General features: G+C 36.5%; 8 protein-coding genes across 8 annotated transcripts; 4 read left to right on the top strand and 4 right to left on the bottom strand.

Annotated features, from left to right (window-relative positions):
• The first annotated feature begins 55 nt into the window (after positions 1–55).
• B0P05DRAFT_545792 (uncharacterized protein) lies at positions 56–1473 on the top strand. The gene is made up of 4 exons (XM_051578677.1): positions 56–225; positions 268–401; positions 472–1335; positions 1398–1473. Exons 1-3 carry the CDS (start codon positions 129–131, stop codon positions 1324–1326), a joined length of 1086 nt encoding a protein of 361 aa, XP_051433812.1. The 5' UTR covers positions 56–128; the 3' UTR covers positions 1327–1335; positions 1398–1473.
• A 1569-nt stretch (positions 1474–3042) lies between these two features.
• B0P05DRAFT_604405 (RecF/RecN/SMC) lies at positions 3043–7510 on the bottom strand. The gene is made up of 18 exons (XM_051583320.1): positions 7461–7510; positions 7336–7411; positions 7247–7285; positions 7125–7192; positions 6997–7068; positions 6875–6954; positions 6632–6828; positions 6332–6588; positions 6112–6276; positions 5525–6064; positions 4565–5482; positions 4265–4519; positions 3883–4203; positions 3689–3832; positions 3576–3644; positions 3348–3525; positions 3121–3281; positions 3043–3064 (listed from the first exon to the last, which is right to left on the bottom strand). The coding sequence occupies exons 1-18, from the start codon at positions 7473–7475 to the stop codon at positions 3050–3052; spliced, it is 3570 nt and encodes a 1189-aa protein (XP_051433811.1). The 5' UTR covers positions 7476–7510; the 3' UTR covers positions 3043–3049.
• Positions 7511–7925: 415 nt separating this feature from the next.
• B0P05DRAFT_545780 (uncharacterized protein) lies at positions 7926–9318 on the top strand. Its single transcript, XM_051578676.1, has 6 exons — positions 7926–8053; positions 8098–8239; positions 8278–8333; positions 8408–8660; positions 8696–8895; positions 8940–9318. Exons 1-6 carry the CDS (start codon positions 7955–7957, stop codon positions 9066–9068), a joined length of 879 nt encoding a protein of 292 aa, XP_051433810.1. The 5' UTR covers positions 7926–7954; the 3' UTR covers positions 9069–9318.
• A 73-nt stretch (positions 9319–9391) lies between these two features.
• B0P05DRAFT_545778 (uncharacterized protein) lies at positions 9392–11443 on the bottom strand. The gene is made up of 6 exons (XM_051578675.1): positions 11193–11443; positions 11129–11142; positions 11011–11083; positions 10844–10957; positions 10507–10713; positions 9392–10450 (listed from the first exon to the last, which is right to left on the bottom strand). Exons 1-6 carry the CDS (start codon positions 11401–11403, stop codon positions 9450–9452), a joined length of 1620 nt encoding a protein of 539 aa, XP_051433809.1. The 5' UTR covers positions 11404–11443; the 3' UTR covers positions 9392–9449.
• A 21-nt stretch (positions 11444–11464) lies between these two features.
• Positions 11465–13966, bottom strand: B0P05DRAFT_545770 (uncharacterized protein). The gene is made up of 10 exons (XM_051578674.1): positions 13242–13966; positions 13139–13169; positions 13012–13091; positions 12851–12965; positions 12648–12803; positions 12296–12598; positions 12141–12248; positions 11959–12098; positions 11747–11912; positions 11465–11701 (listed from the first exon to the last, which is right to left on the bottom strand). The coding sequence occupies exons 1-10, from the start codon at positions 13844–13846 to the stop codon at positions 11606–11608; spliced, it is 1800 nt and encodes a 599-aa protein (XP_051433808.1). The 5' UTR covers positions 13847–13966; the 3' UTR covers positions 11465–11605.
• A 2981-nt stretch (positions 13967–16947) lies between these two features.
• On the bottom strand, positions 16948–18090 carry B0P05DRAFT_545763 (uncharacterized protein). The gene has a single exon (XM_051578673.1). It carries the CDS (start codon positions 18058–18060, stop codon positions 17425–17427), a length of 636 nt encoding a protein of 211 aa, XP_051433807.1. The 5' UTR covers positions 18061–18090; the 3' UTR covers positions 16948–17424.
• Positions 18091–19828: 1738 nt separating this feature from the next.
• B0P05DRAFT_572394 (uncharacterized protein) lies at positions 19829–21121 on the top strand (the record flags this gene model as incomplete). Its single annotated transcript, XM_051581437.1, has 1 exon — positions 19829–21121. The coding sequence occupies one exon, from the start codon at positions 19829–19831 to the stop codon at positions 21119–21121; it is 1293 nt and encodes a 430-aa protein (XP_051433806.1).
• Positions 21122–22904: 1783 nt separating this feature from the next.
• B0P05DRAFT_545756 (uncharacterized protein) lies at positions 22905–23153 on the top strand. The gene has a single exon (XM_051578672.1). It carries the CDS (start codon positions 22918–22920, stop codon positions 23131–23133), a length of 216 nt encoding a protein of 71 aa, XP_051433805.1. The 5' UTR covers positions 22905–22917; the 3' UTR covers positions 23134–23153.
• Positions 23154–23212: the final 59 nt, after the last annotated feature.

Here is a 23212-nt window from a genome sequence, read left to right as displayed (position 1 = left end):
ACACTACTTCGAGTCGATGTATTTCTTTTTTTTTTTTATTATTCCTTTCTTCCCCTTTTTCTCTCTCTCTCTTGTTTTTATATATACATATATATACACACTATACCCTCAATTTATATATATACATTATGATGGACGATCAAAGTATCTTAAGTATGGAAGATAGTATGATGCAAACAACTAAACATCAACCTGTGTTTCGAATCATTATTTGCGGTGATTCTGGTACTATCCTAAAATACAGATAGACATACTCACTTTACATAGGCATTGGTAAATCAGCACTTGTTCAAGCATTGACATCTACTGAAATAGGTGGCAATATATCACTTGAACCCATTGAGACTTATGCCAATAATTTATGCGTGATTGACACATGTGGATATGGTGCCATGTTAAGAGTAAAAATTCATATAATAATAACAACAGTGTAAATTAATCGTGCCCTCCTCGTCATCGTTCAATCACCAGGCTGAAGTTGTGTTCCATCATGTCAAATCATACATTGAAGCACAATTTGAAAAGACAAACCAGTTATTGAACCCAGTGGTCAAAGAAGAAGATCGTTTGATGTCTGTACTACAAGCAGCAAGCCATTGCTTTACGCATGTCGATATTTGCCTTTACCTTATCATGGGTCGACTTAAGCCAGTAGATATAGAATATATGCGTACGATTCATGATGTAGTGAATATTGTGCCTGTGATCATCCAAACTGATCTCACCTTACGCCCTGAACAGATGACAAAACAACAAACACAAGTACTTGATTATCTAGAAACAAACCATATCAAGCATTTTAAGAAATTGTTTGTTTTGGACTGGTCAAGTACTTCCCGCTCATTTCACGGGGTGCTATCCCTAAGGCAGCACTTGTTGCAACAGCATCAACATCTCTTAAGAGAAGCAACACTGCAGAAATTTATTGTCTGGAAAAGACAACAGGCTTCTCTTATAAGTTTATCCGTCTCCTCCTCTACTTGTTCTTCTTCTTGTTCAAACCATAGTCTACAGGAAAAGAACAAGATTCGAATATCTCAATATGTTTCCGATAGACGCCATAGTATGGAAAAGGAACTCTTGATTCAGGAAAAGAAGTTGAGACAAGAGTTTGAGACAGCATCAAGGCAGAAAAAGATGGAGTTTATTTTAAGAGAAGCAAATCAACTACTTGTGGCAGAAAACGAGGCGCAATTTACAACAAGAGAGAGTCCCATGACTATCCTTTCTTTGTCTCTTTTGTTGCTATTGCTGGTTTCAATTATTTGCTATCAAAACAGGCATTTTTTCTTTACTTTTTCTTTGCCTAAAATAAATGTCATATGATATATGAGTCTAAAAATAACAATTAATACTTTACATCTCTATCAAAAAAGAACATGATAAAGTTGACCTACTCTGAATCTTGCATTGGCGGGTAGTCTCCTTAAAAAAAAAAAAGAAAAAAAGTCTGAGTTTGAATGGTTATTATGCTTAAAATTAGAATAATGCAACAATCCGAAATTAAAGAGAAAAGTACTCAAAAATGAAGTGTTACCAAAAAGTATCATTAACAGAGCTAGTGCATAATACCATAACGCATTGATAGGTGCAAGAAGCATACTATAGCTACTGATATATCCTTCAAAAACCTGTCCTTCGTTTCTGGACCCTAGTGTACGTTTTTTTATGGTACTTTTGCAAAAATAAGGCTTTGAGTGTGTTTAATAGACCTAGAGAAACAATTTTTGCCAAGGCATGCTATATCTATCATGTCTCTATCGCTCATAAATCGCAGAAGAGTGAAAAATGAAGATTGACCAAAAGGGATCCTAAGGCCAAAATGACAATTTTTTGACTTTTTCAAAACTTGCTATATTTTTGCATCAACATGCTGTTTAACACAGGACAAAAAAGTTTTTTTTTTAGAAGCTATTCTTTTATCTTGCGATACACCAAACTCTATAGATCACAAAAGAAACAGATTTTATTGTATTTTATAATCAACGTTAACATTCTAAAGAAAGCTAACAATATGTCTTGATTTCAAGAAAGAAACATATTTCTCAAATTCTAAACAGACATCATGCATTAATATAGTTCAATAAGCAACTCCTGCTGTGTAGAATAAAAATAAGGCTATAAGTAATATGATGAAATGATACTTATCATGAGAATTTGATTTTCCCCCATGATAACAACTACAGAATAATATGTCTCATATGATAAACACACGGGATATATACAATGAATTCAAGCTTCATTTTATCATCTTTTGTTGAATTGATTCACTCTGTAATAGACCCTTAACCATTGCTTCTGTCTTTGCCATTGTCAATGACACTGTATATGATGTTTCAAGAAACTATCAATTTAATTCTGAGCGACTTGCCCGATTTAAGTATAAAAAAAAAACATTATTAATCTGACTTTTAACTCTGTTGCATTAACACATAAGTGACGAGGTTGTGCTAAATCCAATGACAATCAAACAAAATGGCGATAAGTCAGGAGAGTCACAATCCTTGCTTATTATAAGGAGAACATTTCTCTTTCTTCTTTTCTTTTTATCTTTCTTTTTTTCTGTATATATACAAGCAATCGTTTCATAGAAACATTCAACGTATATTACAACAGCAAGAAAGGATGACAAACAAACACTGACATATCATGAATGAACAAGAACTTAATGATACATTTTTCCTTCATCACTTGGCAGAACTCTCTTTCTACAAACTAAATCAATCATCACAAAATCCTCATACAGAACCTACTTTAAGACGACAACTCTTTGTTCGTAACTTACTTCTCGTCTCATCCAATCTTATTATTACCAGCCAATCTATTCAAGAAGAACAAGTATGGTTAGATGCCTGCTTTGATGAACTTGTAGAGGACGAAGATATGGAACAAGAACAAGAAAAACCAAATGAAAATGATGATAAAAAAAACTGTCTAGTGGTCGCTCTTCCTTTTAAATATATGTCCCATGAAAAAGATCAACAACAAACAAAAGGAGCACTGTTTGTTTTATAAATTTCTCATATCAATTTATGGAATAAAGAAAAAATTAATGTGTTTGTTCCTATTATTTTGTACATGATACACGTGAGCAAGAAATGAGATAAATACAAATATTACCTGTTCAACAAATCCAAGTGCATTTTCTTTTGTAATAGCGTGAATACGAGACACTTTGCCTTGGAAAGTGACACCATAGAATTTGTTTGCATTCGCCAATAATTCAGGTCGGAATGTAGTTGTGATGAATTGTGCGTTATCTGACATTTTATGAATCATGTCTATAAAGAGTGAGCATAGGCTGTATGTCAATTTGATTGTCTTTTTTTTTTTTTTTTTTTTTTTACCTGCAACGGCTGTTCTGTATTGTGCATCTAGGTTGGCATCAATTTCATCAAACAGATAGAAAGGAGCAGGATCGCAGCGTTGAATAGCAAATATCAAGGCCAATGCAACAAGCGATTTTTGACCCCCCGATAGCTGCTGCATGATCATACCTTCATCCGATTTGCTATTAAATGACACCTTGTGTTATCATGGATTAGCTTTTGGCAATAAATTTAATTTTCAGGTACCTTGATTGATACTCCGCTATAGCGATCTACACTGACATGGCTATCATCAATGTCCATCGTATCTTGGGCCTAAACAGACAAAATAAGCTTAAACTTCTTGTAGAATTACTTACATCTGACTTCATGACTAATTCACCTTTACCAGCTGGTACAAGGAGTTCAAAGATCTTACTGAAGTTACCAGCAACATCATGAAAAGTACGCTCAATAGCTTCATTTTTACGTTGATCCAAGGATTCAATCAATTCATGAATGGACTAAGACAACACAATATTGGTTTATGGGCTCACTCGTTTAACTTGCTTACCTGCGCTGATCTGTCTAATTCTTCTTTACGAATAAGAAGCTGATCTCTTTGCTTAATGAATCGAGTGTATTGTTCAGAGGCCTTCTTGTTGACATGGCTATACTTTTTCAACCTTTCATTAGCACGATGAAGTCTTCTTAGTAACTTGTCAATACGATAACTGTTGTATTTCTCAAATGCTTCATCAGGCAAAACACCCAAGTCTCGAATATTAGCATTACATTCTTCTTTCTTTTGTACTAATAAAGAGCGTTTCAACACATTCTCTTCCAACTTCTTTTCTTCATAACTGATGCTTTGTGAGATCTTCATTTGCACTTCCTATAAAATAATTAACAACTCTGTTGAATGGAGAATGGGAGGGAAGCGGGAGTTCACTTACAGTAGCTTTCTCCAAAACATCACTGATCTTAACATCGTCTTCTTGTAGCTCATCAATGTCATTATCAAGATCACCAATACGCTTCGTTACTCTAACTAACTTTTTGGTGACCATCTTGAGTTCTTGCTTTCTTCTGTTCAAGTCTTCTAGGCTACCATGGGTCAAGACACGATCACGCTTACTCACTAAATCATCTTTTCTGCGTAACATATCATTCTCTAGGCTTTCTTTTAAGGCTTTTATACGACTTTCAATCTATGTTGGATAAGCGACATACAGTCTACATTTTTTTTTGTTTACCTGACTCTTTTCAGCATTGATCTCAGCAAGTTTTTGGCTGATTTGCTCCATAGAGCTAGTGTTGCGTTGTAAAATCCGTTGTTCTTCCTCTAAAAGCACTTGTGAGAGTTCAGTCGTCAATTCATGTTGATAACCCAACAATTGCTTCTCAAGTAATTGACCGTGTACTCGAATATTGTCCAACATTCTCTCTTTTTGAGCAAGTGTACTCTTGAGCAAATCTTCTTCTTTTCTTAATTTGGTTTCCAAGTTTTGTGAGTCATCCAAGAATTCAAGCTTCTTCTTTTTGGCTGCCAAGGTCTGTAAAGCACTCACCAAACGAGTGACCTTTTGATCCAATTGGACAATTTGATTCTTGATCTGACGACCACGGACCTGTTCTTCTTCCAGTTTGGATTGCCATGTCCTTAACTTTTTAGCAGCACTGAGACGTGATCTTCTGGTATCAATGTAACCACCTGTCATAGCACCACGACCATCGACGCGGTTACCTTCAGCAGTGACCACAGTGACTTTGTAAGTCTTGGCATAAGAAGAAGCGACTTCCAACGTACGGCAGAGAACAACACCACCAAAGACCTGTTCAAAGGCCTTTTGGTAACGACTATCGTATTGCAACAGACTCAACAGAGGAACAGCATCGTCCTTTTGAGGGTATTCTGTCTGACGTGCTTTAACACGGTTCAGAGGAATAAATGTGATACGACCCGCTTTTTCTTTGTTCATGATCTCCAGTACATTGGAAGCTGTTTCTTCAGTATCCACAACGACATGGAACAAACTAGCACCCACAGCGACTTCAACAGCAGTCTCAAGTTCAGGTGCAACTTCAAACAATTCAAATACAGGGCCATACACACCCTCTATCCCATGTTCATTCACAATACGATTGACAGCAGCCAAACCCATACTGGTGTTCTAAACATGGATCAGTCATACTACCAGGTGCGTTTTGCTTACCTTATCCATTGAACCAGCAAGTGTTCTCTCGGCCTTGCGAATTTCATCTTGACAGTTTCTCAAGGTAGCTTCCATACGTGCCTCTTCGCGCCACAATGTCTTACGTTCTTCAGTGGCTTCATCACGTTCTGTGCGATACTTGATTTCTTCAGCAGCTAATGTCTCGCGTTCTTCATAACGATTGCGGTGTTTTTCCTTTAGTTCATCAATCGTGCGTGTCTTGATCAAAATGGCTTCGTGGGCTGTACGCTTCTCCTGCTCCAGGTTTTCAAGTTGAGATTGGCGTACTTGTAAATTGTTGGTTAAATCAGCAATTTGCGTTTGAAGCCAAGTATCACGCTCCGACTTGCTAGTGAATTTAGAAGCTCTTGCTTGTTTGGCATAAATGTGTTGTTGTTCAGCTTGAAGTGTTCTTAATTCTGTTCTTAATCCACGCATAGTTTCCACAAGTTGAGTGTATTGAGGTTTGATTTGATCCATTTCAGCTTGTTGAATTGAGATTTGCTGATTGAGTTCTTCCAATTGTTTGTCCACTGTGGCCTAACATAAAGTCAGACAAAAAAGTCCTTTAATGTATACATACATACTTTGTATTGTTCCTCAGACATTTGAGAACCTTCAAGGTCGCTGACCAAGAGTTCAAGTCGAGCTCTGGTCTTCATCAATTGCTCACGCTCATCTTGCAAATCTTTTCTTTCAGCCTCATGAAGTTGAACGGTTTGTTGAATCTCACGAAGTTTGTTTTTATGTGCCTATCATACCATGTTCAATCAAGTTCTGTTGACCAAACACATTTTTTTTCTTTACCTGGACGGTCTCTTCATTCTTGATATGGTTTTCACGAAGACTTTCACTTGTGCTGATATGTTTTCTACGTTCTTCTTCAAGATTATCTAATCTTTGATTGGCACTGGATTGTTCACGAGCATAAATGGTATATTCAATAGAACGACGTTCCTTATCCAAATTTTGAAATTCTGATAATTCTGCTTTTTCAGCTTCCAATTCATGCAGACGATCCTCAATATAAGTCAGAATTTCTTGAATCTTGGCTCGCTTGGATTCTAGACAGCATTTAGTTTAATGAGTTAGATTGGTTCTACTTACGAGTTTCTTGCATGAGTTTGTTGGATTCAGTGCGCTTTTGTTCATAGACACGAGTACCAGCAATTTCTTTCAAGAGCTTAAGACGATCTTCATCTTTGGCTGTTGTTAATGAAGTAATACGACCTTGAGGAACAATGTAGTAAGGATTAGCGCGAGAGAAACCAGCGCTTTCCAATAAACTCATCACTTCAGATTTACTATTGATCTACATGAGTCTATGTTGTATTGCCTTGTATACTTTACGTGATGGCTTTTTTGTCAAGCGAGTATTCGTCCAAGGTCAAACCGATACTTCTACGTAAAACGACTTGGTCTTTGCCAGTCTGATTGTTTATTAGTATAGATATAACCTATAGACTACTTACAGGAAAACGATTGTCTGAATTATCAAAAATGATTTCAACAAAAGCAGAAATGGTGGCAGCACCAACACCTTCCTAAAGAAAGAAAGAGAAAAATATAAGTCAAGTAGATAGGATATAATCTGACCTACATGAAGCAAAGCTTGTCTTTCTTCTTTGCTTAAGCTTTGGTATGCATCTCCCAAAACAAAACGAATAGCTATAAAGTATTATACTCCAAAGACGCGTCAATTATTTCTTTGTTTCTTTTTACCTGCAAAAAAGTTACTCTTTCCTGAACCATTTCGACCCACTATGTATAATTGTGTTAGTAAAAAGAAGGCAACAAGCAGAGTTCCTTACCAATGACATTGTGCTTAGGACTGAAAGGATCAATAGTTAACTGGTCTTTATAAGACTTGAACCCTTGAATGATAATCTATAGAGTTCTTTTTAGCGCTTTCTTTTTTTTATGAACAAAAGTATACCTGTTTGATATACATTGGTGGGTCTCTTCTTAAAGTAGGAGAGAGGGGAAAAAATAATATCAAGACGCGTATTACGCGCTTTTTGATTTTTCTCTTTATTTGCAGAAAGTCACATGGATAAGCGGGGAAAGCTTTTTGTCTCTGCTTTCTGCATTGAGAAGGTGATAATGCATGTCTAAGGGTATAAATAGACGATAGAAAAAAATAATGAGCTTGAAGTAATAGAACAAGTGCAATGACATTTACTTGATAGTATGGAAGTGCCTGAGTCAGTGGATGAATGTAAAACTTTACCAGTAATCTGAGGTAGTTTTCTCAAATGATAGAATAGACAAAGTTTATGTAGTCTTGGACTATTTTACTTTGTTAGGTAGGATAGAAACCTCTGTAATCACTAAGATTGTAAAAATATTCAATTCTGTACTACCTACTTGTCTATAAAATAATATCGCTCTCTTATTCTTTTTTCTTTTTTCTTTTCTTTACTTATCTACATGACTGTGCCTGAAGATTCATTCCCTCTTGGTTATTTCTACATTGTTTCCAAGATGAACGATCTTGTCTTGGATTTACGTGACTCTCAACATGCCACTGTAAGTATTGATTTGAACTGTTCACTCTTAACACATAAGATAAGGTGCATACAAAAATCGTCATGGAACCTAAGAAACCTGTTTCTCCTGAAAGAGACACTCAACTCTGGATTCATCAAGATGGATTCTTGACAAACAAAGCAACAGGTCTTGTGCTGGACATCAATCAAGCCGAAAGTTTCATTGGTATGTATCTCAAAAGTGTCAAGATACTTATGATATAGCCATTTTTACCCGAGAAAATCGATTGTATTTGGACCAAATGAAAGAGACTAATGCTGTAAGTAATCGGAAGATAGGATATCCAAAAAAAAAAAAAAAAAAAAAAAAAAAAAAAACTCATTATCTATATAGGCTGAAGACCAGCGTTTCGGATATGACTCCGAGCATGGCTATATCTATGCACTCAGTAACCCCGACATAGTGATTGACATTCGTCATGAAGACCCTAATGAAGATGCTCGTGTTATGGTCTATAAGAAGAAACCAGCAGAAGAAGCCCTGAATCAATTATGGACAATTGAACCTGCAGATCCTCCTCGTAAAATTGATCCTGATGACGAAGAAGAAGATGACGGCAAGCGTGAACGGTTCAAGGCTTGGTTCGGTAATTGGACTGGCTGGGGTCATTCAAAAAAAGAGAAGTCTTGTCTGAGACTGATTTAGAGGAAGCTAACAAGAAAGTGTATCAGGAAAAGAAACATACAGCTAGTTATGAATTGATTGCTGCTGCTGTTGCTTATGAAGCTGTCAATCTTTGGGAGAAGAAGCAAGAAGAAGAAGGAGGCGAAGTACATCATGGTACTGCTAAAAAGCTGGTAGCTTCATTTGCCGCTAAAGAAGTAAGTTGTTTGAATCATTATTGATAACTCACATTATTCTTTAGCTTGTCAAATTACTTCAGGAAAGAGATAGTCAAAGAGAAATCAAGGACAATGATCAAAAGATTGAATGGATTACCAATATGACAACTTCTGCTGCTTCCAACTATTATGATCAAAAACATGGTCACTAAACGAAATCTTGCATAAAACTATACCATAAAAGAAAAGAAAATGTCTTTTTGTCCTATTTGTTGAATGATATCGTCATATACTGTGTTTAGAAATCCGTGCATTGAACTACAAAAAAAACATATATATATTCAAACGTTAGGCAGTTGTGCTTTTCATTCTCGAATGATACGTTAGCGTAGACGTCATTTTAGAACACTCAAGATACACGAACAATAGCCGAATGCAAGCTAAGCATTGTTCGGAAAATAGGGAATTACCTAAACAACAAATTTATAAATCTTGAAAGTTAAATTCAAATCACTGTTTTAGTATTCATGTGTCACAGATGAGCAAAATTTAATTCATTGAAATAACATTCATATAGATTTATTAACAAGGATTTAATAAGCATATTGAGAAATGGCTTTCCAAAGTTGATTCACCACCATCGCATGACGTCTTTTGGCTAGCTTTTCATCTTCTACCTTCATATTCTGCACTAAATCGACAAGGCTGGCATAAGGAGACTGAATTGTTTTGTTTTCTTCTGTATTTGATGATGGACACATAAATTCTGCATCACTTGTATTACTCTGGAACGAGCTCACAGAAGGTAAACTCTTGGTACTTAATGGCGATGCAGGTGGCGTTCTTTCAGGACTTTTTTTAGGACTTGACTGGTTTTTTTTCTTGTATTCAATGTCGCTTTGTGATGATGAAAATACATTCATCATTTGCACAAGTTCTTTTTTGTCTATAAATGAAGTTGTACTGGCAGGTTCGATTTTTGGATTGGACACAGTGTGTGGGCCTAAAGTGTTTAATTCTGGATTCTGTTGAGGACTATGTGTAACGTCCATTGGCTGAGAAGGTGTGTAGTAATGAGGTCTTTTTTCAAAAGATCTTTGAGAGGCAGAAGGTATAGAAGTGAGCGGAGATAAAATATAGCCTGGAGACCACAATTGAGGCTTCATGTTTTTGGGAGTCTCAAGCCTGAATCCTTCATAAGAAGGTGGCGTGTTGGCCATGGAAGATTCACTAGCAGATGTTTCTGGCTGATGACTACTTGTTGAAAAAATAGTTGAATTATAATAAGGCTTATGAGGAGGTAAAGGAGATAGATTGTTTTCACTTAGTGTAGGATACAGGTTGTATTCTTCATCAGGCATAAATCTTGTACTGTCAGATTGTTGTTGTTGTTGAAATGAAGGTGTGGATAATGCAGAAGGAATGGAGGATAACATAGTGGGATATACGACATTGTCTTCTAGGATATTGGCAGATAATTGTTCAAGCCAATTCTGTAAAGCAGGAATAGCATCAAGCTCACAAGGTAGCTTCAAATGACTTGCTTCATCATGCTCAATCAGAGGAGCAATAGCATTTAAGCGTTCCATCATATCTACACAAAAAAAAAAATGAATCTTATTTTGCCAAGGCCAGAGGTTTTTAAACTACCTGAATCATAGTTAGGCAAAAATCGATTATGCAATACATCATCAATAAGGTCTTGAATAGGGTCTTGCAAAAATCCAGACGGATAGTAATTGTCTTTTGTTTCTAAAAAAGGATCATAGAAGTAATTTTCAGCAAATCGTGCTGGATCCTTAAAGGAGAAACTTGGACTGCAAGAAGAAGACAAGTCCGACAGATGCTCAGAAGAACCTTCCATAAAAAGAATGTTAGTAATTCAAATACCGATGTATGAGTGCCGAAGGGAATTGAGTGCCGAATACAGTGTCACTCGCACCAAGATGTACCAAACGATTTTGTTTAAAGAAAAAAAATAGTTTACCTTTAGGAGATGGCAATGTCATTCTTTTATAATTTTTCGTCTCTGTCTTTGTAGGTTGTTGCTTTTTTCTTCTTCGAATAGGCTTGTATCCTGGTTGATTGCTAAGCAAGGTAGCTTTATTTATACGAATGGGTCAGATCAAGTTTTATGTACTATTGTTTCTTTACCTTGATGTTCTACTGTATGAATCCTTTCATGCTTTTTTAAATCTTGAGGCCTTTTGAAACCTTTGTTACAGACCTATTTAAATGAGCATTGGATTAAAATACACCTAATTTTGCTTACAGAGCATTGATGAGCTATGAAACTTGTCAGTCTATTACTTGAACATAGTATGAGAATTACTTACGTTTTAGAGGCAAATGTACTCTTAAATGACTTGCAAGATGATCCCGTTTAGCTGCAATAGTACCACAATTATTCCATTGACATTTCAGACAAAGATTATTAGTTGCTTTTCTACCGACATGTTCGTCTGACAAGTGATTAAATAGTTCTTCGGGTGTGTCAAACGAATGTTCACAAATAGACCAATGACAAGGAAATTGAGATCGACTCATGATAAATAAAGGTAAAATGACAAGAGAAAGAGAAAAAAAGACAAGAAATCGAGATAAAAAGTAGTATTTATACACAAAATGTACCTAATAACAACGACCAATAGAAAAAAAAGAATGTTCAAAGTTGTGGCGCTTTATCTTTGTTACATAAACCAAAAAAGATTCAATTAAAATTAGGGTATATAGACACGTAGGCTTGGCATTATTGATTTTTCTTGTAGTTGATGGTAACAGTGTCTTCCATAAATCGAATAAACCGTTTGCCATACGCTTGTGGGTTAATAGCTGAGATGGTATCCTAAATCACCATTGAGAAGGCTTGTTTATGAACCTACTAACATACCTTGCTCTGTGTAAAACTTTTAAAGAAATTTTCTGTCTTTTTCAAGAAATTATAGGGTGTCAAGATATCAATCAGACCTAGAAAGTATACTTTGTCTGTAGGATGATCTAATTCGTCAGTAGATCGAAATCCACCATCTTCAGAATAAAACACACAATATTTGCGTCTTTTTCAGAATGTGAGTCTTTGGGTTTACCAGGAAATCAACTTACTCGTCTGAAGTTTGTTCAGGTAATTGAGAAGAATCCAATTGGACAGGACTTGTGAATTTGATTGCTTTTCTAACAATGTCTGCTTTGCTTTCTCTCCTTCCTCTTGTAGAAAGAGATCTTTCGATTCCTTTTGTATGTGGCTAAAATGGTGAGTCTACCATCATGTGCCTATGTATACTTACTGAAACAACTTGCAGTCGATTATCACGAATGCCTTCTTTATTTCCTCTGATATAGTCATGAATACCGATCAATAAACTATAGTCCATGATGTTCAATTTGGCCAGCAACTAAGAGAATCATAAATCACAAACGCCCTGAACCAAGAAAAACTTACTTGAACATCCTTTTGTAATTGTCCAATCAGCAAATTTCTCTTGTAAGCACCAAACTCTAATTTTCTGCCTCTGTCTACCCAGTTTAGATCTTTGAGTACAGCATGAGGATTCTTGGCAATCTCCTCCTCTTGTGTGACTCGGCCAAATGTGGATCCTTTCAAATCGTATGTTTCATGTACATCTTTGTTACTGGGGAAGACATTGCCCATCACCACAAAATGAATCTTTCTGCCGTGTGGTAATTTGATACGGTGTAATCCATAGAATCGACATAGTAATGTATGTGGGTTGGTACACACATGCTATTCCATCATCAACATCGCACGGTGTGTTCTTTTTTCTGGAACTTACCTCATAATATTGCTTTAATACTTTTCTCATGAATTTATGTTCCGTATGATGAATGGTCTTGATAATAAATCGATAGTCTTTTGAATAGTAAAAAAAACTACCACTTTTACCAGGTGAACCTAGTTCTGATAAGATGTACTTGTTTGTAAGCGACATCTTTAAAGCATAAGCCATGTGCATTCAAAACAGTTATGCAATTTTACCATATAATCAGCAGCATCAATACGGAATTGCTCTCTTAAATAACGAAACACCCAAGGAGCATAGTCTTTGAACTTGAAGTCATATTTTACACCAGGTGTAAGTTCATTTCCTGTGCTAATAAAGTATGATTAAGGCTCAACAATTGATTTCTGTCACTTACACATCAAACACCAACTTGTGCGCTGCAGTAAAATCATCGTCTACCAAATCTTTGCGTATTTTAGCGGAAACTCGGCCAACCTGTGTTGCATGAATTAAACTCCTCTTTAATCTATCTGTCAACTTACAGCAATCCGAATTCCAGTCAACATATCGTACCTGTTGTCATCAACATATATATATATACATTACATTACATTTTTATGCTATGACAACCTTAAATTGACTTACATCAGTTGGTAATTGCGATGACCTTCTGCTACTCGAATACCAATAATGACTCTATCCTCGTCTTCTTCTTCTGAAAAACTCATTTGTCTTCTTGAAGCACGACGTGCTTGTCTTCTCGCTGTGATTTCAGCCTCCAATGCTGCTTGTTCTTCTGAATCCAAGTCACCTAAATCAGGTGTGATCGTATGACGCCGAGTAGACTGACCTGGGTTGAATTTCATGTAGTCTGAACGAGTAGAGGATGTACGTTGTCTTGTAGGACATGATTGTGTTTTCTCGAGTGGAAAAAGTGATAATTCATGTACGCTCGAATTCTTTACGATCGAGTTGGGCCACACTTGGTCAGTAGAATTACTCTCTCCGAGTTTGTTATGTGCTGACATATCGGAGAGATCTTGTGTTGATGTTGGTGTCATCGAATTGGGATCAAGAGAGTTTTCTAGTACGGATGAGGAGGAGTGGATGAGAGAAGGTATGTGAATAGGAGAAGAAAATGTAAAAATCTCAGAATTTTCTTTTCTATCACCTACAGGAGCTGAAGAAGAGGAAGAAAGGGGTTGTGGAGGAGACGTCAGAAGAGAAGAAGGGGCAAGCAAAGTACTCATTACAATTGGTTTATTTTTCAATAAAGAGAAAAGAGAAAAAGAAAATGGAAAGAGTGATACTCCGAGAAGAGAGAGAGTGTGTGTGTGTGTGTCATCCTTGACTAAACTAAATCATATCACTAGAAAAGAAAGGCCAACAATTGCTCACAGAGCCAATAGAAACACTAATGAGAAGTTACACTTAATTCAATACCTTTTTTTACCCAAGTCGTACCAAGTAGCAAGATTTACTATAATTGGTGATAACAAGCACACAGTACTATCTGTCGTCAAATAAACGAAAAAGAACACAACAGTTTCCCGTAACTTTATCAACGTGAAGGGGGGAGGAGGACAATAAATGTCATGCATATGATAAACGACAGGTTATGATATATGCCTACTGCTGGTCTTTCATTACTTGCATATAAAGTCAAATGAAGAAACGGAGTATTTTCATGATGTGTCTTGTTTTTGTTTATTCTTTGTACTTTTTTAAAAGCCTACATTCGCTTGTAGAATGAATGGCTCGTGTGTGAGGATGAAATATACAGAAAGTTTCGTTTTCTCTTGCTCTCTTAGTGCCTGCAATAATTTCGTCAGCACCTTTGCCATGCGTGAAAAAGATGTCATAGGTTTTTTTAGTCAAGTCCACCAAAAAGTCAATCGACACGCCTGCTTTGGAAAGATCCATCTTGTCTGTGTCACAAATATGCGTTAAATAAATCTTAAAGCATTCACGAAGTTTAGCAAATAAAGCTTTTTGAAACACCTGGCATAGCGTAGCTTCATCAGTGATCTGAGCAACATGACGAAGATATTCGAATCTGATGATAAAATCGTCTATTGATTCTTTGTTTGACATATGTAAATTGCAGAATCTTTCTAGGCAAGTTACTTTAGTGGAATAGGTAAAAGTGTCATATTTTTCAATCATGGCATCTTTGACCTGATGCCAGTTGATACACTTGTTGACTTCACAGTATTGGCTTAGCCATTTCTTTTGTGGAGGTGTTAGACAACCAGGCAGAAAGATAAGCCAATACTTATGAATGTCCAGATGATGCATTAACAATACGTTTTCAAATGCATCAAGGCATTCCGTTGTTGTGTTGTAGACAATATCATCTTCTGATTGTGTGGCTGCTCTTTCATAGCGCCATTGCAAAACAGGATGTATTGTTTCTTTGGATAGCTTTTTCAATAGCTCAACAGCAATGAAAAGCAGCGATCCAGGAATCACGATCAATTCGCGTGTGGACTGTCGCTGTAATTCCCTGTGATCATTGTTCTTTACTATTGCGCAAATGTCGATACACGCCGCTGCAAGTAATTTTTTTGCAATATCCAGGGTATTGTTATTACTGGTGGCACTATCATCTTTTGGGAGAAAGTGCTTTTTTAGTCTGTCAAAGACAAGAGGGTTTTTAACATAAAAGTTCGGATTTACGTTATGTTCGCAGTTTTTGGAAAGAAATTCTCTGAGCGAAAACCCAGGAATCTTTTCCGTTCCTACTTTATTGTGTTATAAATGAAGCGTGCATATATCGTTTATTTTTATTTTTTTATTACCTTGTTTTTTCGATCTGTTTTGTTCATAGAGATTGAACTTTAGATCAATTCTTTTTGAGGTATTGACAGGTAAATCTCTTAAGACGACTTTGTTTTCTTGTTCAATATGAAGTAAAGGAGCATGCATTTTGTTGCTGTGATAAAAAGGAATAGAGAAAAAAATGGAAAAAAAGCGAAAGAATTGAAACGTAGCTGTTTTAGTATCACTATTTTTTTTTTTATTGACCGAAACATGTCAAACACATTATAGTAAATTGTCACTGACTTTGAATCCTTTGTTTTTTTTTTTTTTTTTTTTTTTTTTTTTACTTAAAAGACCATATCTCCATCCTCCTCTCTTTCTCTCTTTACACAATTCAATAGGTATGATTTATTATAGTTTTTATGTAACACATGCTCACAACTTCATAGTTGGTTTTTGTTTATATTTACAATAAAAAATTACCCCACAAATTAGAATCAAACTGACTTTTTATAATGCTGCTTATGCTAGACAGCAGTTTTGTAACACTCGATCAACAGTGTCCAAATGAAAGTTTTATCAATATTTACTTTTTCTTTTTATGTTGTTTAATACTTTTTATGTCTATAATTATTCGTTGGAGAAGAGCTATGGGCTCTAAAAACATTATCAACATGAAAGCCAGGTAGTTTGTTACAATGGTGTGATGATCTGACATTAAATAAGTCTTCATTTACATACTAAAATACATCATAATCAATTTACATCAGAAATAGACATAAAAGAACCTCTTGTACTGAATAAGACAATGGATCTTTTAATAGATCAAGACTTATAACCGAAACCCATAATTTATATTATTTAATTAATTTAAAGTAGTCTATGATAATAGAGACTCAGTCATTTGCATGAACTCTACTACTACTTACTCCGACATCTCTTCATGTATAAATATGCTAGAATAATTTATAATCAAAAAGAATAACAAATAAAATTGTATAGAACAGTCTCAAAATATCTACCTTGGTCTCTATATCATCTTATTATATAACTCTATTATCAAAACATCACAAATGGAAAACAAAACTTTGCTTGTTTGTTTATATTGAATCACTACTGTTTCTTAATTGAACGCATATAATCAACTTTTATTATAAAGGCTTCATTATGAACCAATCAGGTACTATTTATTTGCTGTTCTTCTAGTTCATTCATTGACAAGAAGCATAAAAATGAATGGACAGAAAAGACAATGACTATCCAGATAAGGGCGAAGCATGATTGATTCATCAAGCCTGTTTTATCAACTTTTATCATTCTTGCTAACAACACAAACATTGTTTGCTAAACAGAAAAAGATGTTTCATTTTGAATAATTGCATAGTCTTTTCTTCCTGGATGTTGAGATAAAAAAAAGCCATTTAAAGCTCAGAAAGACTAATAAGAATATGCCGCTGATCATTACACAAGATTTATATCCAAGATTCTGGATAAAATAGACAGAAACAATTGTAATACTCCTATTCACAGATCTAAGGATAATATTATATAATAAATTAACAAAGCGAAGGAGACAAAAAAAAAAGGTCCATATTCTCCTGAACTAAACTTTATTACGTAGTTCAGGGCCGTTTTACTCAGTTGAAACTGAACCCAGCTAAAATATTCCTATTGACCATTACTTGGGTGATGTAAAGCTTCTGTTTAGAGTGTTAGTGAGGGGGAAAGGCACTGATGGAACGATACATCTTTTTTATGCACCTTGATTTGTCCTAGTCTTTATTTGACAAATTATAGTTATGCATAAGCGCATTCTTGGTATTTATTAATGTACTGATACAGGAGGTGATTGATGAAATGAAGGAGACAAGTATTTCGATGAATGCACCTTCTTTCTAATAGAAGTTTTGACAGATTTCACTGAAGCTGTCTGAACAACTGGTTTAATGGGTATCTGCTTCATTGTCACAATAGGCGTGTGGGTAGATGTCATTGCATTCTTGCTTCTCAGTCTAATTTGCTGTTTGATAAAACCTATTGACAGAATCAATGTCTATACTATACGTCAATGCAACCTACCGTAAAACCAGAAACAATGAACAGGGAAAAACGCAGATAATGCCAACATCACTGGTCCCAATGGTTTCATTTTCCAAGCACAATAAATACTAAACAAATGAAACACAATACGAGTACACAAGAAAGACAAAGCAAACAAATAATCACGGCGCAATTGAGAACGAACTGAACCTAAAGCCAGGATAAACGTAGGCAACTCAAGGCAGCACATCATCACAAACACACTTGTGTATTGCTGATAAATAGCCCATGTCAATGTACCCAAATAAGTAATGTGATGAATCCATCCTGTAAGTAATTCAATTTTGTTGCGATAGAACATGACACCAATACAGAGATCCATCACTAAAAAGGTCATAAAAAAAGTAGTGATCACAACTGTCCATGTACGGTAAGCGAGTATTTCGGTCATATTACCACCATTTGATATCAGCGTAAACACGAGTGGTAATGAGCTTATACTGGTAACTGAACTGCTCATTAATGTGCATACATAAGCTCGCTCTCGTTCTGTACGAGCTAAATTTGTCTTGAGCCAAAATGTAAACCATGACCCAAATAATGCAATCGATACCAGGCTTGTTGTGATGACTGTAGGGTGAAAAACAGAAGAAATATTCATTGATAATAAAGGAGAAAAGAAAAAAGAGAAAGAGAAAAAAATGTACAAATACACCATTTCTGGAAAGAGATTGCACATAGAGAAATTTAAAATTGCGCTTTAAAAAAACTCAGACTGCACTGACAAAAAATAAAGATTGCACATCATTTGCACAATTGCGCAATCTTAAAGAGGTTCTTTATTGTGTATTTAAATATTAGAACACTCATATAAGACATATCATTGGCTTAATCCAGATCATAAAAGAAGATATCAGTAACATCATCAATACTGGATTCTTTATTACCTGACGAATACTCTTCCTGAGATCTCGAATCTTTTTCCCTGGAAGTTGAGCAGTCATTTATCTGGTATCCAATAAGAAGCCTAGGTGTTCTAGAACCTGTTTGGGGCGAAGAGATGACTTCTTGTAGTTGACTAACCAACCGAGGGAGATCAATTTCTGAAGAACTTGTCTCGTATGTTGTGCTGATTCTTGATGGCTGTCTGCAATCACTAACCAGTCGTCTAGGTAAGTAATGAGCCGTATACCCTGTGATCGAGCCCACTCCAGTATCGGGCGAGTGATTTTGGTGAAAAGCCATGACACCAAGGATAGGCCAAAAGATGTTGTACAAAACTGGTATGACTCGCCCTCCCAGAGGAAGCGCAGATGCTTGCGAGAAGAGTGATGAACTGGAATGTGCAGGAAAGCATCAGAAAGATCATAGATGTTAGCCAGTTGGATTTCTGGATCATTCGAGTCACCTGTTATATCGTTTCCATTTTGAAATGGGGTGCATGAAGATATTAATTCAGTTGCTTGAGGGTGAAAACAGGTCGATGCCCGCCGTTCCGCTTGGGAATGACGAACATGTTACTGTAGTAACCTGGTGTTTGGGGAGCAATTTCGATAGCCCCCTTGTAAAGTAGAGCTGAGATTTCTTGTTGAAGAAGCATTCGTTGTTGTTGGTTGTGAGGTTGGATTGATTTTGGGTGTAAGGTGAGAGGAGGAGGTTGGAGAAAGTGGATGCGAAGGCCTTGTTGGATTACTCGGAGTAGCCGACCGCTGACGATAAGTTGGGTCCACTCTGAACAAAACTTTATGAGACGACCGCCCACAGTGTAGTTGGAATTTTCTATTGTTAATTTTTTCGGAAAGGGTTAGTGTTGGATTGCTTTTTGTTGAATTGTCGGTGAGAATGCTGCTGAGGTTGGTGAAAGTTGTTGCTGTTGCTGTTGCTGATGTTGTAACCGCCCTGCTGAGAGGACGGACCCGATCGAAGAAACTGCTGGTGCGGAGTCTAAAAGGTAGATTGTTGGTGATTAGTGTTGTGTTGAGAATTTTTTCGTCTATGGCGAAATCTTCTAGCATTCTGAGCTGCCTGATTGATTGCAATTTGTTTGGATAGACCTGCCTGAAAGTCTGTTGGAGATATTTTATAGTTAGTTGAACTATTAGAAGTAGGGGAAGAAAAGGCAAAATTAATGGCCTGATAAGCGAGGTTAACTCGCATATCATTCATCTGACTATGAAATTGATTTCATGGCCTTAACACCTCTGGCGTTAAAATTATTTGAGGTTGAATGTGAACAGCCTTTTCACTTGTTCTTTTGTAAAAATAAAAATCTCAGTATGCACAATTCACCTCTCTCTCTCGCTTTGAAATACGTTAAATCTCATGATAAGCCAACACTCTCTGACTTCTTAAAACGCGAAAAAGAACATATTGCTTCGATTTCCCATACAACAAACTATAAAAAACTGAGATACGTGTGGCAAGCAGCCATGGTTTCAGCTTTGAAACAATTAAAGCCTGAGTTAAATGATGATGCTAGCTGTTTAGAAACCAACCCTGAAGAATGGATGCCTATGCTGAACTTAATCAAGACTAAAAAGAGCAAGAAAACAGAAGACACTAAGTCTGAAATGTCATCAACAACTGCTACCAGTACCACCTTTTCTGGCTTAAAAAGAGACTTCAGCCATATCAAGATTGAAGAATTCCAAACTGACTTCTATCGTTCTTCTGACCAATGGCTCGTGGGAGATAAGAACATCCTTGGTGATTTCAAGAAATTCCAGGATGAATCTTTAGAAATGGCTAAAAGATGCAAGGGTACTATGCTACTCAAGAATGATATTGCCGTGTTGTTGTCGCTTTCTGGAATCTTGATTCTTAGCAAAGATATTCAGCATCCTGTGCTTAATAACTGCTTCAACACAATCAAATATTCTACTCTTGTAGATTTGTGCTGCCAAGAATTCTTATATCACTTGCCTCTCTTCCCTTTGCAGTCTTATGTCGCATATTCAGCTGTTGTGCAAAAGTTACTAAACGATGGCTATGACTACCGCGAAGAATTTCAAGAAGAAATGATGATGATGAAGAAGAAGGAGGATGGACCTCAAAAAAAAATCCTTGATGCTCTCATTCATATTGCTCCTGAGGTAGTGAAGCCCTTGAAGAAGAAAGTTAGTGAGCTGGATCTGTGTGCATCCTTCGTGCAACCCTTTGTCGGCCGCTTGTTACAAGAAAGAAACAATGATCCTCATCAGTCTGATCGTGTTGTTGATGAGCTGGAAGAGGTAGATGCAAAGTGCCGTCCAAATATCAAATGTTTAGTCTATGAAGGTGAAAATTATATCTTCACCAATGCTTATGGTGAGGTGAAGCCATCAAATATATATGATAAGCACCTCTTAAACTTTGAGCTCTACAAGCTTGCACTATATGGAAAAGAGATGTTACAGAAGAGCGATGCCAAGAACATCCTTTGCTTCCAGATCTGGGGTGGTGCTGGAAAAGCTTATATAATGAAGTTAGCATGCAACAATGTATGTACAATCACTCACTTTTGCGACTTCCGAATTCCAGTAAAACTCAAGGACATGGACATGTCATTAAATGATATGAACAACCTCATGAAATTTGTCTATGTGTACAAAAAGTATTGCTTTGAAAAGCAAAGTTCAACAGAAAAATTCTTGATGCTACCTTCCCTCTCACTCCCATTAGCAACGTTGTTTGATATTATCTCTTCTGAAGCCAGCAATAAGAAAAGAAAGCTCAATGAATAAAAGCACTTGCTGTTTGTCTCTTTTGTGCTCAGTTTGAGTCCCCTATTTATCTTTTAAAGAAATCTTCTAAGATCAATCTATGGGTAATGATTTTATTTGAGAGTGTTGTGAACATATATGAATTCATATGCATAGATCAATAAATGATGCTCATGGCAAAAGACCAGATCACATCTATGGCAATTGCAATGAATCTATAGTCACTGACATTCACTCATTCTACTAGAAGTACTACATCATCCTCATAGTCAGAGATTATGAACCTAGTGACTCTGTTATTATTAATGGCACTCATAAAGTGACAGTTGGAGCTGACAAATACATTAGCATTGGCATTTGACAAATATGTAATAGTTTATTCAAGTTCAGGTCAGATCATGTACTATTAGCTGAGCTGACAACTTCCCCTAAAGGCATTTCTCTTAATTGCTCCTGATCTAACAAATCAATCCGTAGTCAAGAAGCAAACCCCAAAACAATATTTTGACCGAGAAAAAGTATAAATACCTCGACATTTTATAGCAATTGAAAGATAACATTTCTTGGAGAAATAAAAACCTATACAAGTTCTAACGGACTTTCTCTGTGTTCTTACCTTTTCTCTTACTTTACATCTATTCCCTCTTCATCTCACAACACCAAATATTTTATACAAAGCATGCATGCTTTTAACATTCCTTCTGCGCTAATTAATAGCCTTACTACCCGCCTTTTCAACACACATATTCACTTCAATGTGAATGGTCATATTACAACAAACACAGTACAACAACGACGGGGACTTCGACAAGAGGATTCTTTGAGTCCTCTATTGTTCAACATTGCATTCGATCCCCTTCTTCGGTCTATTCAACGAGACAAGCAATTGGTTGGTTTTGATTTCTTAGATGAAACCAACACACCCACCTCACCAGAGCCAATAGATCTTCTCACCTCTCAGCTACGATCGCTCAACGTTAAACACTCTTCAACTCGCTCTCCTCCACTTTCTCCTATCCTACCACCACCAATCAAACCTGTCAAAATTTTAGCTTATGCAGATGATGTACTGATTTTCCTTTGTAACCATTTTGATTTTGTACGACTACAAACATTAATCGATCATTATATGTCAGCTTCTAACGCACTGCTCAACTACAACAAAACTCAAGCTTTCTCCTTATCCGGCACACCTCTTCCACATTGGCCACTCTTTCTTCACAAACACAACATTACTACCTGACATGACTCTAATTCCTCCTCTCCTTTAATTTATCTAGGATACCCTATCTGCTCTAGTACTCAACAACGTAATCAATCTGCCAACACTCTTATCAACAAAGTTCAACTCTTATGCAACATTCACCTTCAACGTAACTTATCTGTTTGTGGACGTGCCATCGTCCTTAATACTCTTGTTTTTTCAACCCTTTGGCACGTTATGCGCCTTTTCCACTTCATGAAAGAACAATTCGCCAGACATCAGCAAATTGGATTATCCTTCCTCAATAATCGCCGTTACAACAAACTTCCTTTCTCCACTCTGACTCTCCCCAGAGAGAAAGGTGGCCTCGCCGTTTTAGATGCCTTTGTTCAACAGAACGCCTTTCAATGGCGTTGGCTTCACCCTCTCCTACACTCCAATACATTCCATTCCTTAACCCAACCTTCTCTTTCATTCCTTCATTTCAGTTTACATTATTTTTTCACATCTATCACTCACCCCACATACCATTGGTCTCTCCTTTTCCCTTCTTGTCGTTTATACCTTCATACCCTAATTCACAATTACTTTGCTAACATATTTCAAGCCGTCGATGCATTACCACACAATTTCGATTCCTGTCAAGTCCCTCTTCAAGTCTGTCTCAGTCTTCCTGTCTCTGAACTTTTCATTCATCACCCACAACCCTCTGGTCCATCTTCTCTCCTTTCCTTTATATTGCCTGATTCTCTTTTCCGCAAACCCTCTGATTTCTGCCGCCTCATTGGTCACGATCTATTCATTCACGATACTCAATCTCTATCCATAAAATACCGCGCACGCAATACATTGACTCAACACCGTCGTATTTCCCTTCAAATTTTGAAACATGTTCACAAGCAAAAACT

The sequence above is a fragment of the Gilbertella persicaria genome, assembly GCF_025201335.1.
Source record: "Gilbertella persicaria strain CBS 190.32 chromosome Unknown B0P05scaffold_25, whole genome shotgun sequence".
Taxonomy (NCBI): Eukaryota; Fungi; Mucoromycota; class Mucoromycetes; order Mucorales; family Choanephoraceae; genus Gilbertella; species Gilbertella persicaria.
This window is presented reverse-complemented; position numbering and strand designations above follow the sequence as displayed.

Coding starts and splice junctions, on each gene's coding strand:
- B0P05DRAFT_545792 (XM_051578677.1), top strand. CDS start 129: ATGATGGACGATCAAAGTATCTTAAGTATGGAAGATAGTATGATGCAA. Junction 226..267: donor CATTATTTGCGGTGATTCTG/GTACTATCCTAA, acceptor CACTTTACATAG/GCATTGGTAAATCAGCACTT. Junction 402..471: donor GATATGGTGCCATGTTAAGA/GTAAAAATTCAT, acceptor TTCAATCACCAG/GCTGAAGTTGTGTTCCATCA.
- B0P05DRAFT_604405 (XM_051583320.1), bottom strand. Junction 7,286..7,335: donor TCCTAAGCACAATGTCATTG/GTAAGGAACTCT, acceptor AATTATACATAG/TGGGTCGAAATGGTTCAGGA. Junction 7,069..7,124: donor AAAGACAAGCTTTGCTTCAT/GTAGGTCAGATT, acceptor TTCTTTCTTTAG/GAAGGTGTTGGTGCTGCCAC.
- B0P05DRAFT_545780 (XM_051578676.1), top strand. CDS start 7,955: ATGACTGTGCCTGAAGATTCATTCCCTCTTGGTTATTTCTACATTGTT. Junction 8,240..8,277: donor TCAAGCCGAAAGTTTCATTG/GTATGTATCTCA, acceptor CTTATGATATAG/CCATTTTTACCCGAGAAAAT. Junction 8,334..8,407: donor AAATGAAAGAGACTAATGCT/GTAAGTAATCGG, acceptor TTATCTATATAG/GCTGAAGACCAGCGTTTCGG.
- B0P05DRAFT_545778 (XM_051578675.1), bottom strand. CDS start 11,403: ATGAGTCGATCTCAATTTCCTTGTCATTGGTCTATTTGTGAACATTCG. Junction 10,958..11,010: donor TCATACAGTAGAACATCAAG/GTAAAGAAACAA, acceptor GTATAAATAAAG/CTACCTTGCTTAGCAATCAA. Junction 10,451..10,506: donor TTTGCCTAACTATGATTCAG/GTAGTTTAAAAA, acceptor TTTTTTGTGTAG/ATATGATGGAACGCTTAAAT.
- B0P05DRAFT_545770 (XM_051578674.1), bottom strand. CDS start 13,846: ATGAGTACTTTGCTTGCCCCTTCTTCTCTTCTGACGTCTCCTCCACAA. Junction 12,966..13,011: donor CACAAGTTGGTGTTTGATGT/GTAAGTGACAGA, acceptor ATACTTTATTAG/CACAGGAAATGAACTTACAC. Junction 12,249..12,295: donor AATTACAAAAGGATGTTCAA/GTAAGTTTTTCT, acceptor TGATTCTCTTAG/TTGCTGGCCAAATTGAACAT.
- B0P05DRAFT_545763 (XM_051578673.1), bottom strand. CDS start 18,060: ATGAATATTTCTTCTGTTTTTCACCCTACAGTCATCACAACAAGCCTG.
- B0P05DRAFT_545756 (XM_051578672.1), top strand. CDS start 22,918: ATGCATTACCACACAATTTCGATTCCTGTCAAGTCCCTCTTCAAGTCT.